This window comes from Gymnoscopelus braueri (assembly GCF_963280865.1).
Source record: "Gymnoscopelus braueri genome assembly, chromosome: 24".
In the NCBI taxonomy this organism is placed as follows: domain Eukaryota; kingdom Metazoa; phylum Chordata; class Actinopteri; order Myctophiformes; family Myctophidae; genus Gymnoscopelus; species Gymnoscopelus braueri.
The window spans coordinates 28052563-28070062 of NC_137626.1; the positions used below are offsets into that span (position 1 = coordinate 28052563).

A 17500-nucleotide genomic window follows, 5' to 3' on the forward strand; every position below is an offset into this window, starting at 1 on the left:
ATCGGCTATTTTCAAATATCCGATGCTCATGTGGCCTAATAGTCGCTTCTTTTGGGCTTGTTTTCATAGACCTAGTTGCTTATTTCTCTCGCAAAATCCGGCACCGCTGCTGAACGAGCTCACCTGACAGTTAACCTGGGGATACCCATTTTCGTGTTTCTGATCCGGCCTGGAGCGGAAACTAACTTTACGTCATCAGGCGGCCCGGAACACACGACCGGAACCTCCGGTGACGTGCACCTCCAAAATGATCCCCTTTAAAATGTGTTTAGTTTGGTATAATCGTTTCGTTTCTTTTGGTAAAATAATCGTTTGGTATGTCCAGCTTTTATTCGAACTCGTGGTGCGACTAGCGAGACTAAACTAATTGATTCGCATTATGTGGGGAACAAAAACAATGCGGTTCACTCGTCTCAGTTTTAGAATGAATACCAGGCTTTCCTCCGCGGCGGAAAGCCTGGTGACGCGAGGTTACCTGACAGTGGAGCAGATAAAGTCATCATCGAAGTGTGTTGATGTTCAACCCCCTGTTGGCAGGCGAAAGCAAACACTCAAGACTAACTGAGAGTATTTGGATTGATGAAGACTCCAATAGGGACTAACTACACAAACACAGGCCGAGCTATTCCTGTCCGCTCACTCTCTCTCTCTCTCTCCCTTTTGTTTCTTCTCCACGCCAGCGACTCTTGTGTTTTGACAATCTCGCCCTCTTCAATGCACAAAGCAACAATTCATCCCGCGGAGAAGTCAGCAGACACAGGAGGAAAAAAAAAAGAGGCTCGCGGAGCGGGGACGATCGATAAACAGAGTCGGCGCTGTGATTTATTTACCGCTGTGCGTTGTGTAGGAGAAAAAGGAGGGGTAGGGGCTGAGAGAGAGAGAGAGAGGAGAGAGAGAGAGAGAGAGAGAAGAAAGGCCTCCCGATATGGCCACAGGCAGCCGACATAATGGGGCCCTCTCAATCTTCCGCGAGTGGCTTGTTGGATTGTCAAGCCCGTTTCCGCCTGTGTTCAAAAGCGCCGTCCGATCGAGCCCCCGAGACGAGCAGCGACTAGACAGATGATTACTCACTGTAAACGATCCAAGAGACGAGGAGGAGGAGAAAAAAAGAAAAACTAACTACAGTGGATATTGATGACTCAATAGACTTGGTGACAGACGATTCCATTTCGTGTCTAGATAAAGTGTCGGCCATCTCGGATCAATCATAATATGAGGCTCTTTATTGGGCATAAGAAACACGCTTAATGTCGTTAAAATGCAGATCTTCCTCGGTTGCACCCCGTCAACGCACACGTGCACGCACGTGTGCAGACACACGCACGCGCGCACACACACACACACACACACACACACACACACACACACACACACACACACACACACACACACACACACACACACACACACACACACACACACACACGCACCAACATCTTCCTCCCTCCGTCTTCCATAGAAGTGTGCACATATCTGGCATCCCGCCTCTCTGTGCGTGTGTGTCCTGCGTTTGTGCGTGCACATGTTCTCTTGAAAGAGCAAGAGAATGAGGAAGTCAGTTGGGGGATGGAGAGGTCCGCGTGCGTGCGTTGCGCTTGCGCCAGTGCATGTTTGTGTGTGTGTGTGTGTGTGTGTTGTGTGTGTGGGGGGGGCATGGGTTAGCAAGGGGGGGGAAACGTAAGGAAGAGAGAGAAAAAAAAACTTGCAGGCAATCATTTCTGGCAGTGCTGGCTGTGGAGGTGAGGTTTTCTTTCTATAATTCAGACGGTTTGGCGGTAGGGCTGGTGCAGCTATAGCAGCAATAACAGTTTACGGACTGCTTATGTCATCACATTTTGACAAACTTCTCAATCTGGAGTGACCTTCACGGTGTCAACGCCAGCTCGCCCGCCTCTCCCTCTCTCCCCCCCCCCCAGCCCCCCCCCCTCTCTCTCTCTCTCTGTGTGTGTCCCTCTGTAACACATCTACTCTATACTTCCTCTCTCTGTCTCCATCACCTAGCTCCTGTCTAACCCCATGTCCCTACCTCTCCCTGATCCATCCTTCTCGTTGCATCACTTCTCCTCACCTCTGTTCTCCTCTCCTCTCTGCATCACCTCCTCCAACACCAAATTCAGTGTACTACTCTCTGTCTCTCTCTCTCTCTCTCTCTCCTCTCTCTCTCTCTCTCTCTCTCTCTCTCTCTCTCTTCTCTCTCTCTCTCTCTCTCTCTCTTTCTCTCTCTCTCTCTCTCTGTCTCTCTCTGTCTCCGTCAATGTTACTCTAATCTCTGCCACTTCTTCTCTGCAGCTTCTCTCTCTCTCTCTCCATCACATCTCCTCTGCCTCTATCTCTGTGGATGAGGCTGACAGCAGGGGTGGTCTGCATTTACCGCTGATACCTCAATGCGAGTAGCGTATAGGCTACAGCTTATGTACAGCCAATGTACATAAGCTTCCTGTCTAAATTAAGTGAAGAGCCTAAAAGAGTCTAAAAACACTTAACCACAGAGCAAATTGACCACTTAACCACAAAATAATTATACATAATTTCAAACATAGCAGATTTAAAAGCTTGTAGATCTTTTGAAAATTGTTCAAATATAAAAAAAAATATTGTTGCCTATAAGGATTTCCCAAAATTGGGATGCCAGTATTAAAGTGGTTGAAAATAAATAACACTCATAAATACACAAAAATATGACATTTCAATATTTGTAACATTAAGCTGACACTCTTATCCAGAGCGACTCAGAAGTGCAACAGTAACTGCGAATGCAAGCTTCACTTCTTAGTTCGCCGACATTACAAGACGTCAGTATGATAAGAGAGGCAAGGTCGCATCCACAGAGGTCTGAAAATGTAACTCTGATCATAACGCATCGCAGAGGGCCAGAGCTTAAGAGAAGATGCAGCAATTGTGTGTGTGTGTGTGTGTGTGTGTGTGTGTGTGTGTGTGTGTGTGTGTGTGTGTGTGTGTGTGTGTGTGTGTGTGTGTGTGTGTGTGTGTGTGTGTGTGTGTGTGTGTGTGTGTGTGTGTGTGTGTTGTATATGTCAATAGAGGACAGTTTATAGTGAGGGAGTTGAGGTGAGAATATGAGCGACCTTTCTGCAAAGTTTGCAAACCAGCAACCAAGGCCAAGCCATATACTGTAGAATGGAGCCAAGTGGGACAGTGATGATACATTAAACCACATGAACACTAGCACCCCTACGTTTGGCATGTCATAATAGGCGAACATTCAGCGGTAATATGTAACACAATGTGTCGTGATGTTGCAGATGTGTAGATGTGTGTTTCTTTTCTGTACAGAGATTTAGTGTAGAGGGAAAGAAAGGAAGGGGCCCAGTATAGACCCCAGTCAACGAAGTATATAGGGTTTAAGTGGTTAAATGGGTAAGCACGTTCTAAGATCATCATCACTTTAATGGCACGTTCGCGCAGCAACGCGAATAGGAGACAGAAAGCGAAAGACCGGCGCATCATTTTAATTGGCATGGCGACATGGCTAACCCGCACGAGGGCCAGGCTAACTGACAGACCCCAGAGATGGCGACGGTCTGATAAATTTGTGCAGGAAGCCAGGAGGCAATCAACTCACCTGGCCCTGACCTGATGTGTACACCCCCCCCCTCAGGCACCCCCCCCCCACCATTCTACTGCCAGAGGCAGGGACCCCAGCTCCCAAACCCCCCCCCCTGACTGACAGCTGTTGATTTGGATCTCTCCATCACGCGCTTGGATAAAAAAGGGATTCAGGTCTCATTCCTTTTTCGAGCCTCCACTCCACCCGGTTTCTGCAATGTCTTCCAACCCGCCCCCCCGCCAATCCCCCCCCGGACCTCCACGCCACCCCGCCACGACGCGAACGCAATTCCCATGCAGTGGGGAGTCTCTACAGACCTCCCCCCCTCCCCCCCGCCCAGCACCCCCCAACACCAAATGAAGTCATTCCAACCACACATGATTGGGTGAGATTGCCCCCACCCCCACACAGCCAGCCGAACCGCCAACTCCACACCATAGCCATCATCGCCATCGTTCCCCTCGCTCTCCTCTCACACATTACACCCCCACGCACACCACCCACCCCCCACCCCCCATCTCCTCATCTCTGCCCGCTAAAGCTGCAGCCAGGGTGAACTCATGTGGAAAAAGGCAAGTGCTTGTGTGCAGAGTCTTTTGTATGTAGGTGTGTGTGTGTGTGTGTGTGTGTGTGTGTGTGTGTGCGTGTGCGTGTGCGTGTGCGTGTGCGTGTGCGTGTGCGTGTGCGTGTGGGGTGTGCGTGTGCGTGTGCGTGTGCGTGTGTGTGTGTGTGTGTGCGCACGTGCGCGTGTGTGTGCACACATGTGTTCTTAACTAAGCTAACAGACTGACTGGCTACTAATTGGATGTCTCCATTGCCAGTTGTATGGAGGATTTTACTGCGTAGCGGAGAGAGCATCATATAGAAGCCTACGCCTCCAACAGCGTATGTATAATAACAGGGCAGAGTGCTGGTACTGTGGCTGTATAGGCTTGAAGGCTCTCGCCATGAAAGACTCATTTCAGATGATGGGAATGATGTTTGTTGTGGTAAAAAAAAAAATCAATCACAAATCCAACAATGTGAACCTTTTCCACCACTGTGTGTGCGGACAGACAGAACTTCTGATGAGTAGTGAACTGAACAAAACAAACTACAACAACAAAAACGGCAAATAAAAGCAAACATCTCAGCATCACACAAAAGCACTCAACACACTGAACGATCCATCTGTCGCCCCCCCACCACCACCACCACCACCACCTCTAGTATGTCTTCGTCAAGGCACTGTACAAAACCGTCTGCACAGCACACAACGTCTGCACAGGCCGAATGCACGTCACACAGTACCCTGATAGCTTGCCCAAAAAGGTGCCTTTTGGGAGCAATCCTCCGGAGACGGCCCGCCACACACCACCGTCTGTCCCATTGGTCCGTCTGTCATCCTGTCAACGGTGACGTGACAGACGCCCCCCCAACCCGCAAAAGCACCGCAAATCTCACAACACCTAGAAAAAGAAAAAAATGAGGGAAAAAATGAGAGATTTCTGACGATGTGCGAGGCTCGCTTCAAGTTCCGCCGAAAGGGGTGGGCAGCGAACTGAGGATGACTCACGTCTGCTTTCCCTGTTTGCCGCGGAGTGGGTGAGGGATTGGGGGTGGGTGAGTGGCGGAGGGGGGGTGATGTGGGTGGGGGTGCTGTGCGATCAAACGGATCACATTTTGGCTTCTTTGAATTTTTATGACGGCAACTCGGGAGGCCTACACTGTAAAATCCTGCAGCGCTATTTTAACTCTGAGAATTTGACTCTCAAGAGTCAAGCGAACACTCAGGGTTTTTGCAGTGTGTAGAAGAGATTGGAGAGCTGCACCGCCGATAAGAGATGGAATGTGTCATCTGTGATCTGGAATGGTGACTGATACGCTGTGGATGAGGCAGACCTGGGCTAAATGACTTCCGATCATATCTTGACATGTCTGAGTACGAGGCTCAGGACAGCTTCTTTCAGGAAAGAGGAATACAAATGATGAGGAATGAGGAACATATAGGAGAGTCAGGCATGGGAATAGCAATAGGATTAGGAATACATTTGGGAATAAGAGGCACAAAAGTAGGAATCAAGAACAGATAATTTAACGAATGTCTACGAATGTAACCAAATGGACCCTTTGTACACTCTCTGAGTTACATATGAATAAATTAACCCTGAGGATTTGACTGTGTAGGAATTGGAATAGAAGAGGCTTAAGAGTAATCATTTGCAATTTAATTGGAAGCTTATTTTACGACTAATCATCATGATAAGGTTTAATATTTTATTTATCAAACAAAAAGAAAAAAAACTTTTTGTCTCACACTTGTCAATTAATAAGCCCTTGACGCACATGCATTTGCATGACAATAAATGCAACGTGTTATCAATATGCCAACGTCATGCATTATTAAAGATGAACGCCATTATCATAATAATATATTAGCATAATCAAGGCCGTCATTTGCATGGGGAATGTTCTGGTGTAAGCCTCTCAGGAAATCTGCACATCGGCAAAAGGAGTCAAGGCTTCCAGGCTACAATCAAACGTCAGCCAGCCAGAGCCTCAGCTCTTTGTGAGGTCTTAGATTAAGCAATTAGGCAAAAAGATATCTCCATGAATCCATGCCGCTTTAGCCAGCCAGGCACTCTGGGTGATTTTTACTTTAGAAAAGACTCTCTGGGTGATTGGGGACCGAAAACGAAAAGATTAAACATATTTTAACGTATTATTGTTACCGGAGGGAGATAATTGTAAAGTGATTGTGAGCTACAGTAGGAGTCTGATGAGGACAGTCGTGTGAAGGTTATTGGAAAAGATTGAGCTGTCACAATAATGTGACATCCTTCACCTTGTTCCATTCAGTCGTTAGAGAAACAATTTCACTCAATGCAGCCGCCACAGAAGACTATCTTGGGCTTGAATGAATACGGCAAATACACTAATAATTCATGCCTTTTTCGCCCACAAATGGAAGCAATTAAAAGCACAATTAGAGACATTTAAAGCGCAATTAGAAGAATTTACAATTGCGCTTTAATGCAAGGCATCTCTTAAAGTTGTCATTAACTTTTAAATCAAAATGAGTGAGTGTGAGTTTCTTAAGTTTTACCCAAAGTGAGTGATTTTCACCCCTGATAAAACAAAGCATATATAGGCTCTTCAGCACGTGTTCCTCTAGTTAAGATTCCCTCTCTGCAGAAATACAATGTTTCTGAGTGGCTGCCGGGAAACAAGTCGAGGTCACGAATAGGAACAATACATGTTGATTCCAATTATGTGTAAAACACCGAACAAGGCACGCTAATGATGGCGTCGGCAGGGGGAAAAAAAAGTGTTTATGTGCTTCTCTTCCAAAGCCTACTGAACGCTTTATTAAGCAAAAGGTTTTATTTCCATAAAGGCTGATAAGACTTCAAATGCTTCTGTGAAAAACATTCCCCGGCATCAGTGGCGCCGCGTAGCAGCATCCTGTATTTATCTCTCCCGCACGCCGGCTGCAGACAATCAAGACAAAGATGATAGCGCATTTTGAAAAGCGGACGCAAAGACAGACACATAATGAGACGGTGGCCTTTTTCAGGAACACAAAACCAGTTTTTCTTTTTTTTTTTGCCGTCGTCGTCGCTCCCTTCATAAAATGTCCCCTTGCTTCAGACGCCCACGCCAATAGAAAGGGGGCCATCGTTTTTCAATTAACAACGCAGGGAATTGAGTCCGGGGACGCGGTCCTCAAGGGACATGGGTTTAACCATCATGGCTTGAGGGCCCAATCACACACACACACACACACACACCTGTACCGCGGAACAACATGTAGAAGTACCTAATATTCATAGTGCCCCCCCCCACCTCCCCCTTCCGCTACTCACCCTCCACACCTCCTAACTCCTCATCCATCCATCCGTGGTGCTGGTGAGGTGGGGTGTGGTGGGCGGAGGGGGGGGGGGGCAGTCTTCAGTGCAGACCGCTATTAGTGGTGTGGGAGATAAAACTGTAAGTGTTGCTCCCAATTAGTGCATCAGTGACCGCGCTCTGTGGACGAGAGACCACAGAGTGAGCAAGAGAGAGAGAGAGAGATAGAGAAAGAGAGAGAGGCATGGCGGGAGAATGGATTGGGGGGCTACGGGGGATGGGGAGTGGGGAGTGGGGGGGGCACGGGGAGTGCGAGATCTCAAGAAGCACTATGTGAGAAGAGAGACAATGACTGGAGAAACATTCATGAAGAATGGAGTGGGTTATGAAGGTGGGCAGATAAAGGCAAAATAAGAGATGAGAGAAAGAGAGAGAGAGAGAGAGAGAGAGAGAGAGAGAGAGAGAGAGAGAGAGCACTGGTGCAACCTACAAAGAGAGAGAGAGAGTGCAGCACACACAGGAAAGAGAGGAAGAAGAGTGTAGGATGATGGAGAACAGAAAAAAATGGCTTAAGCGTTCATTCTCAGTGTGGAGACAGGTCCTATTAACATTTAACAGCATTTGCGCCACTTGGTGTGGAGGTTAGACATGCAAATGAGAAGGAATTAAAGCTGGCCAGAGGTTTGGCATTGATGGATTGCAGTCTGGCGCCGCACAGCACTTCCTAGTGTCCATCACGGACGATTACTGTATAATTAAACCTTATTTCTGGACTCTCCGATGCATAATTACTTGTGTGGGAATGTAACCATCATCTAAAAGCTCTGTGAAAAAGGGAAGAGAAAAAAAAGAACGCTTTAACATTTAGCTGGAGAGAGCGAGAGCGCTGCACTCATATCACAGGCTGGTGACAGATAGAGCCATCCAATGATCAGCAAAGGAACAGTCACATTTAATAAGAGGTAAGGAAAAAAATATTAGTCGACAGTATGCTGATTATAGGAAAATTAGGCTTTCAAGTGCTAAAGTCCTTTGTGTTATTTGCATAATTTATTCAGGCTCTACCCCCTCTCTCCCTCCACCCATTCCTTTTCAAGCACCTTGTTTTTTTTCCTTTTTTCGTGTGAGCTTTGGGCAATTTCCTTTCACGTTTGAATAGATTGCACATTTAAGACTACTTAAGGAAAATGATCACTTAGCATATTTTAATTGTCGTGCGGTGAGTGACTGGAGAGGTGTGAGACCCAGCCTATAGAACCGGAGTCCCTGCTAAGTGAAGGGTAGACAGCAATGTTGTGGCAGATAGCCTTTAGGTTCACTGCCACACACACAGGCACATGCACGCACGGACACGTGCGTGCGCGCGCACACACACACACACACACACACACACACACACACACACACACACACACACACACACACACACACACACACACACACACACACACACACACACACACACACACACACACATTATGGTACAATCCAAATTAGACCTAAATGCAGCTCTGAAAAATGTACACTGTAAAATCCTCAGTGTTAATTGAACGCCAAGTGTAAATGTTGGTCATTTTCTACACAGATTAATACTTGGGACTTTACTGTGCATTCTCCAGTGGTTCTCAACCTTTTCAGGCTGTGACCCCCCAAAATATTCATATTTGAACTGGGGACCCCACACCCTGACAAGCACTTACGGTAATGTATAGTTGAGCATTCAATTTTATATGTCTCGGTTCCACAGACAAATATTGTGAAAATAGCCAATCTACAAGCTCACAACGTCTCGGGTTGCGAGGCGTTGTGAGCTTGTAGATCGGCTATTTTCAATGTATTGTCTCTTTTTTAGATTATTTGACAATTTGGCCAATGTTTGACAAGTTTGTATAGTATAGTTTGTTGATTACTTTTGATGCAGTAATGGTCTTTTTTTAATATATATTAAAAAGGTCTTAAACGTCCTTAAATTGTCACTTCACTGGCATCTGGGGACCCCCCAAAAATCATGTGGGTCCCGACCCACAGCTTGAGAACCACTGTTCTAATCTGCTGCCAAGTAAAAACCTTTAACCTCTTCATATTTAACTCCGGGAGTGTACAAATGGAACCAAATAGACCCTTGTGGGTCATCCATTTGGTTCCATTTGCACACTTTCAAACACTCTAGGGTTTTCAATCAAACTGTTATGCTGCGTTCACACGGGCAGATTACTGTACAAAGATACAAAGATACAAAGATACACAGCATATTTGTCGTTCTGTCGCTATGTATCTCTGTTGCTCAACACGGTCGTTGACGTCATCAAACGCTGCCTCATCGGAGCTACAGTTGTAGTTTTGTATCTTTGTATCTGGAAGTTGAACCCAGCTCAACTTGAATTTGTAGCTTTGTATCTTTGTATCTTTGTATCTTTCGTAGCAGCTACAAACGGTGGGTGTTGCTTTGTATCTTCATGGCGCTGGCTTCCATTGAAAATGAATGGTAGACTAAGACGACTGTATCTTTGTTTTAGGCCTGACAGCTGCACAACTTTCTGAATTCACGTCGTTAACCAGTTTGCTGTGTTTTTCTTTTTCTCCAGCTTAGAGCAAACACAATGGGATCTAATGATCAAATCCCTTGTTTTCAGATCATGCCAGGTTGAGAACGGTAGCCTACCACAAAAAAAAAGGATGATTTGAACATAAGCTTAATTGACAAATTCATTAAAAGAAAAACCCATCATAGATGGATGGAAGCATTAATAGTAACTCTAATACAAAGAAGACATCAGCCTCTATAACCCCTCATGAAACATTTGAGTTTTCATATAGATAATTATACAGAAGCTGTACAACGTCATCCCACGCCTTACCAACATCCATGTAATGATACCTTGGATCGGGTAGGTTTTTATTAATGGTGCTCACCATAATCCAAATTCTTTGTGACGGAGAGAGATAATTAATGCCGTGTTTTGGTCTTGCCACTTGTACCTTGGTGAGAGAAACAAACGGTTAGATTTTAATGAGCGGATGTGACTAGGCCGGCTTTCCTTTGCAGCAAAAGCTGTTTTCTAATTGCACACAAGGGCTGACTAACTCAAGGTTTATTAAGACCATTTTTTATTCTTCAGTCAGAGAAGAACCCCCCCTGTTTTTGAACAAAATGTTTTTTTCTGCTTTATTGTACTGAAAAATCTAATCTACTGTAGGTTTGTAACAGGAAAAGTCTGGGATTGAACCCATTAAAACCGAGAAAGCATCTGCGTCATTTTAGATTTTATCGTTGGCTATTAAAAAATAGCAGATATACAAGCTCACAGTGCGTCACTTCGTGCCGCGCTGTGAGCTTGTACATCTGCTATTTTTAAATTATTTTTGCAAAAAAACTTGAAAGTATGAATTTCAGAATTATAAGGCATTATGTAGAATCGACCTCAGGTCTTAATGGGTTAAATTAGACAATGGGTGTCCATCAACAATCAAGTCACAAGTCCATGAGGGATGGGCTCTTAAGCCTAATTTATAGTATCGCACAGCAGAAAAAGCAGACCTACAAGCTCACAACTCGTCACATCCGAGATGCGTTGTGAGCTTGTAGGTCGGCTATTTTCAACGTGTGGCACCGTTGTGTGACGAGGGATGAATCGGGATCTTACTGTGATGCATGTTGGCACACAGAAGCCTTTTTGACAAAGAGAGATGACTCCAGTGTGATTCATGGAATTGGAACAAGTCATTAATCAATTAGTATGGTTAGCCAGTGCCACCTTTTATACAGCAGATTATTATTAATATTTTCATATTTTTAATGCCTCAACTTTCTTACAGAATATAATATTAAAGCCCTTTTCTAGAGGAAAAAATGAAAACCCACTCTTCCTAATAATGGGGATGGCAGTAGCTCAGGAGGTGAAGCGGCCGGCTTGGGATGGGAGATTGGATCCCCAGCTCCTCCCGCCTCCATGTTGAATTGTCCTTGAGCAACCCCTAAAACTGCTCCCTATAAGAGCAGGTTGGTGCCTTGCATGGTTTCCTCCGCCGTGTGTGAATGGGTGAATGTAAGGCACTTTATAGAAAGGCACTATACCAATGCACCATTTACCATTCGTTTAGGGGAAAGGGGAGACGTGGCTAATCCCGCAGGGGAATTTCAGCTACACCCATCTGATGGCTGCTCAGATGGATCTGATGAGTGCTCGGAGGGAGCAGTTAGGGATTAAAGCAATCTGGGAACCCATATACAAAAAAAAAAATACATATTTTTTAATTTGCTGGCTGTTGAATCTGTCTTGAGAGATTAGGGATTCAGGGTATTGCTCATGGACACCTCAACACATAGCCGGGGAAAGGATATCGAACCTGGGACCTTCTGTTTCCTGGGCAGCCTCTCTACCCATTCAGCAATGGTAGCCACAAAGGTGTTTACTATTTAATGCAAAAAGTTCTTTAAGACCCCTTTTTAGAAGTCTTTAAATTAATGTAATGGTTTTGAGGCCAAATCCTGGTATGTATGTATCTATATAGAAGCTATATTGAGCCTCTATCTTCTGGTTTATTCTGAGTTGTTCTGGTGGAGTAAAACGATAAACCTTGTTGAACAGTGTGTCGCTCTGGACAAGAGTGGCGGCATTTATGAGAAACATATGATTAACCTGCGCTCCGCGCCTTCATTCGACCAGTTGACATATAAAAGCAGATGTACAGGATGTAATCTTTCAAGAAAATGTCTTTAATGAGTCGCTCGTTGCTGTTTGTACCTCAGGTTACATGAAAATACATTTAAGTTGACTGCAAGTATGGCAACATATTCACACATATAAACAAGTGAGTGGTGCAATTTTCATCATTATGTATAGATATGTACAAACAGAAACACGTTACACTCTGTTTTAAGTTTGTGCAAGTGTGTTATATATACTAACAATTTATAAAATTCAACACACCAAATCAAAAAGGGGGGAGGGGGAAAGTGTGCCCAACGTATATACACATTCACACTCGCACGACCACAGTAGTTCACAAAAGATTAAAGCAAATGTATTGGATTATACATTTTGAGGGCACCTTTAGAGCTGACCCAAATTGTCCATTGCTGCGCCCTCCTGGTGAACTCGTCTGTTTGCGAGAGCATTCATTTAATTCCTCTTTTTTTAGTTTCTGCCTATAGCTGGAAATCAGAGACACGCACATTCGGCCCACGGCCCACCAGCGTAATGTTTCAGATACAGTCATCTGAGGTAGACTGCGCAAAACTTGTCGATGTCAATCTTTTAGACCCCCCAATACAGACAGACACACACACACACACACACACACACACACACACACACACACACACACACACACACACACACACACACACACACACACACACACACACACACACACACACACACACACACACACACACACACACACACACACACACACACACACAATGTCTGACTAGGAAGCGGACATAAAGAGCGGAGGGAAAAACAAACAAAAAACTACAAGTGTTATTAGCCATGAGGTAGAAATGCTTTTAAGAACTCTAGGGTTCAGACAACTGAATAAGCATTAAAAGAAATAAAATGCATTTTCTAAATACCACAAAGAACAAAGAGCAAGACATCAGAGAGGGTTGTGAAAACGTGACGAAAATATAACCAATTATGTTTCAAGTCATTTTGCTTTGGGGAGCGTGGAGAAGAGTGTGGGAGAGAATGATGCCTGCATTCTAAACAAATATGGTGCTAAATAACACGAAAAGTGGCTCTTTGGCTCGTAATCATAGGGGAACCTCTTTGGTGTTATATAGCACCTATCATCTTTGTCAAAAGGTGCGATATATAACCTTTAGAGGTGCCTAAACTAAGCTTAAGAACCAATGGAGATCATTTAAAGAGCCCTACAAAAAACATGTTTGTATGGCAGCAGTGCTATATACAGTAGTACATCAACCATCGCAAAGAACCGCTGAAGAGAACCAGTATTTCTTTTGTGTGATTTAATTTCCGCCGAAAATTGCAGACCTAACTTACGTGTCGGGTCGTACGACCAAGAACAAATCAGACTGGGCTGTGCCATTGCCGTGTGCTCTGAAGTGCATTAGTATAGAGGGTTCTCAGCGTAAAGGGACTCTCTCTAGCTTTAGAGAGAGAGAGTGGAGGTCGTTGCTGTCGGGCAGAAACCTTGTATCTCCATATTTCAACTTTTTATGTCCCCCCCCCCCCCCCCCCCGTAAATAAATGTCCTACTTTGTCATACTCTACAGTGTCACACAAAAGTAGCAAAAATAGTCGATCTACAAGCTCGAAACAAGCTGCATTGCTGCGCATTGTAAGCTTGTACTACTACTATTTTTGGGGGGAAATATGTATATATAAATTAAGTGAAAGTCGTTAAAGCTATCTGTGCGTTTTATAAATATTGAACCAATGAAACATATTAACAAGAGACTAAATAAGAACTACATTAGATCCATTGGAACACAGGTTCTTTTTTTTCTCCATTTCCTGAAAAGTAACGGTTTTTGGACATACAAGGTTTATCCTCGACAGCGACGATATGCTGACAGAAGGAATTCTGGGAGAGATTGTTTTTGAGGGCTGGGTTCTGACGGACCATTCTGCTTTCTCCTTGTGCTGCTGCCACGCCGCCCACACGTCTCTCTCTCTCTGTTCTGCTGACGCTCAGCATTAAACTTGCTCAAATTAGATACTGCACTGATGGCGGCCCGTGCTAGTTTAACATAGCAACTGAAAAATACTGATGTATAGTCAGTCACACATACACGTGTACCGCAGTGGTTCAAAAACAACGACCCCCAAATTAATATGTATTTGGTCACAGACCCCTATCTGACAGGATTTCGTGCTACGAGAAGATTTGTGTTAAAAATATTCCAAATTATTCAAAAGTTGTTCCAAAATGTTAGATCTACAAGCTCACAGCTTGCAGACCCCACTTTGAGAACCACTGATGTACCATATTGTGTGTGGAGCCTTCAGGAAAAAGCGCACCAAATATTTTCTTTTTAAAATTTGTATAAATAGCAAAAATAGCCTGTGATCTTTTAGCTTATCTAAAAGATCACGACACGTCGCATCGTGACACTTTGTCTCCACTGAAAAAATAACCACTGGTGTAGATAATGGACCTGCCCTACCAAAAAGAGTCATATTTGTACGTGTCTTAAGACTTCTTTTTAGATTGCTATATTCTGTTGGCGGGGGTGTGGTTGAGGGGGACTTAATGTTTGATATGAGTCAGACCCATTGCACTTCAGAGGCTTTTTCATTTAACATTTAACATTTTTCATATTTCCTCCCCAATGGAAATCCATCGATTGTCTTCGTGCTGCAAGTTTATAAATCTGCCCACAAGTCCTCTCTACAACAAGAAATACCCTGGAAAGAAATGCAGAAAGAAATACCATGTATGTGAAGACGGTTGACACATTCTCTGCCCGCATTTCGCCGTACGTTTACCAGCTTCAGACCCATTGTTCTCACCCGATTTAGGCGACAATATTTACAAGTTATGAAAGCCAAGACATTGTTTTATTCAAACCTGACAAAGTCCCAGATGAGACAAAATGCTAGATTTCGACCGCTTCATTTCAGTGACAACCAAATGATTTTGGTAAACCAGGTCACAACTGTTACACCGTAGCAAAAAAAAAAAAACACACACACAAAAATGTTTTAGCACACTTCTCATAAAATTAATATTCTTTAGTACTTCGATGCCAAGCAAAGGTCCCTCAGACAGCGACAAGGAAGGAGATAAAAATACATTCAAATGCAATCAAATCGGCGACAGATAAACTTTAGTAGAACAAGGGACTCGGGAGGGAAACAAAGCCTACACCTTAAATTCTGCACAGGTACTACAAAGCTTTTCAGTGAGCTGAAGTGGGTATCAGAGTGCACTTCTGTCATGTGCTTGAGGTACTATCCCATCAATCACTAGATATAGCAGACATGATTGACAAATGAAAAGCGAGAGAAATCACACCGCACGTCTGCGCCGTTCTGTGTTGGCTTATCCAGGGTTCGATTTGCTGGGGGGGAGGGGGGTATCCATGCCTCTGCTTTTGATACCCCACCTCTGGTCGTTTATTTTTTTTTTTATCATTGGTGGAGTTATGCTTTATCCCTGCTTCTGGTCAGACTGAATTCAATGTAAACAGGATATTTTCGCTTTTTCTTCTGCGACTAAGTATATAAGGCTTAAGCGGTTAAGAAAATGTCCCCCCCTGCCTTTTTTTCTCTTCTTCTTTTCAAATCAAACCCTGGGCATATCTATAATTTGATGCCAAGTCCAAGATAGAATGTGGGCAGAAGTCCAGAATGTGTTTGTTCTAGTTGTAGTAGAGTTGAGTTTGATAAAGAACAGTTTATACTCTATGCTGAATGGGTTCGGTGACCTACTACACAGACTCTGAATATCATTATGTTCCCAAACACTCGGCTTCTCGAGATGAAGCTAATCGGGGTAAACTAGAATGAAGGACATAAACAAACAATATGAAGTATGGCAATTAGTTTAAAACCCACACAAAGAGGTACAGTTTTTTAAGAGTCAAGAGTGTCCATGGCAGAAAACCTAGCCTTTTTGTTGTTTTTGTTTTTGATGAGTGGTATGACAAAAAAATAAGCTGCTGCTCTGCACTGACAAGTTAATTAACACAATTCATGGAGCCTCCATGGAGACTTCTCATGCAGCAGAGATTGCATGACAGAAACCGCGTCTATTATGGGCATTTTATAAATATACACCTCAGGACCCCAACAACCCCGCCAGGACCCCCAACCCTGCGCTAAAACACGACACCTGTTCATCCGCTCAACCCCCGAAACCAACAAAACAGAGCAACATATGTTTTTGAATTTTTTAAGAGAAATGGAAATATGCCTCAGAATCTGTAAGGTACAAACAGATAGCAAAAATAAAAACCCAATAGGTGACAAAAAGTAAAATGAAAGAATAAGTCTTCTCACTATGACTCCCATTATTCCAGAATATGTCTGGTACATTCACTGTCCCCTCTTCACTGCTTAGAATCACTACTACTGATTTACCAACCCCACCTTCTTAATTCTCTTTGTCTGCCCTTTAGTGCTTTTCATTGAAATGTCTTGAGGTACTATACAATTCACAAATGCTTTCCTGAGTTTTTGTTGTTGTTCTTGTTGATGTTGTTGTTTTTGTTTTGTTTCATTTTGCAGAACAGGAGGAGATCAGGAGAGGTTTGTGCGAGCCAGGGCCCAGACTACTGCCACCCTGATGGGATTACCGCTCACAGCGAGACAATAAGGAACGACTGACCACCTGATGGCAACTGTCAATCTCACCGCCGAAGGTTTAAAGCTCTTAATAATCACCAGCTCGTGCCATGAATGTAGATTGTGAGGCAAATAAAAATGTTTTGTTACTTTTTTTTCTTTTCTTTTTTTAAGAACAAAAAACAAAGAGAAACTCAGAAAGCACCACTTCAGGCACTTGGATAGCCAACTAAACATAATGGTATATATAAGTATATACACACACAGAACACTGGGGCGTTGCTTCTGAAGCCAACCTGCTCACAACGTGTAAACATTGCCTGGCTGTTTAGGGAGCATAAAGCATTCTAATTACATCTCAGCTTGTTGACTGCTAAATGACACTTAGCTCATCACAACCAGGTCCCTCGGTGCATCTAAACCCCCGCTTGTGAGGTCTTTCAGGGCTTGCGTTGGCCTTTTTTCTGTGCCTTTCCCTCCAGCATAATACTTCTACCCTGAGGGAAGGAATTGGGGGGTGCCTCTCTTCTCTCAAGGGCGGAATATTATTTTCAAAGCCTTTTTTTTTTTACATTAATTTTTTTCACTGGCTGCAGCCAAACATTTTGTTCCACTCGGTGTACGTGTCAATCTCTTTCTGTGATATACTGGCCTGGAATTTACAAAAGATACTGTCCAAGTCCTGGTAGGTGAGGGGGCGGACCTGCCCTCCTCGAGGCATCATCCCCCCCATGTCCATGCCTCCGTGCAGCAGACCCACCAGGGCCTCCTGGCAGAGGCGGGCCAGGTCCAGGCCAGAGAAGCCCTCGGTGCGCTGGACCAGTGACCCCAGTTCCTCCTCGCTCAG

General features: G+C 44.3%; 1 protein-coding gene across 1 annotated transcript in view; it reads right to left on the minus strand.

Annotated features, from left to right (window-relative positions):
- Positions 1 to 17236: 17236 nt before the first annotated feature.
- LOC308080655 (fidgetin-like) overlaps positions 17237 to 17500 on the minus strand; it is a gene marked incomplete at its 3' end in the record, with an annotated part of 2244 nt that continues 1980 nt past the window's right edge. The window contains exon 1 of the mRNA XM_080422578.1: positions 17237 to 17500. This exon is cut by the window's right edge and continues 1980 nt beyond it. Within this exon, the coding sequence (XP_080278704.1) occupies positions 17237 to 17500 (264 nt within the window).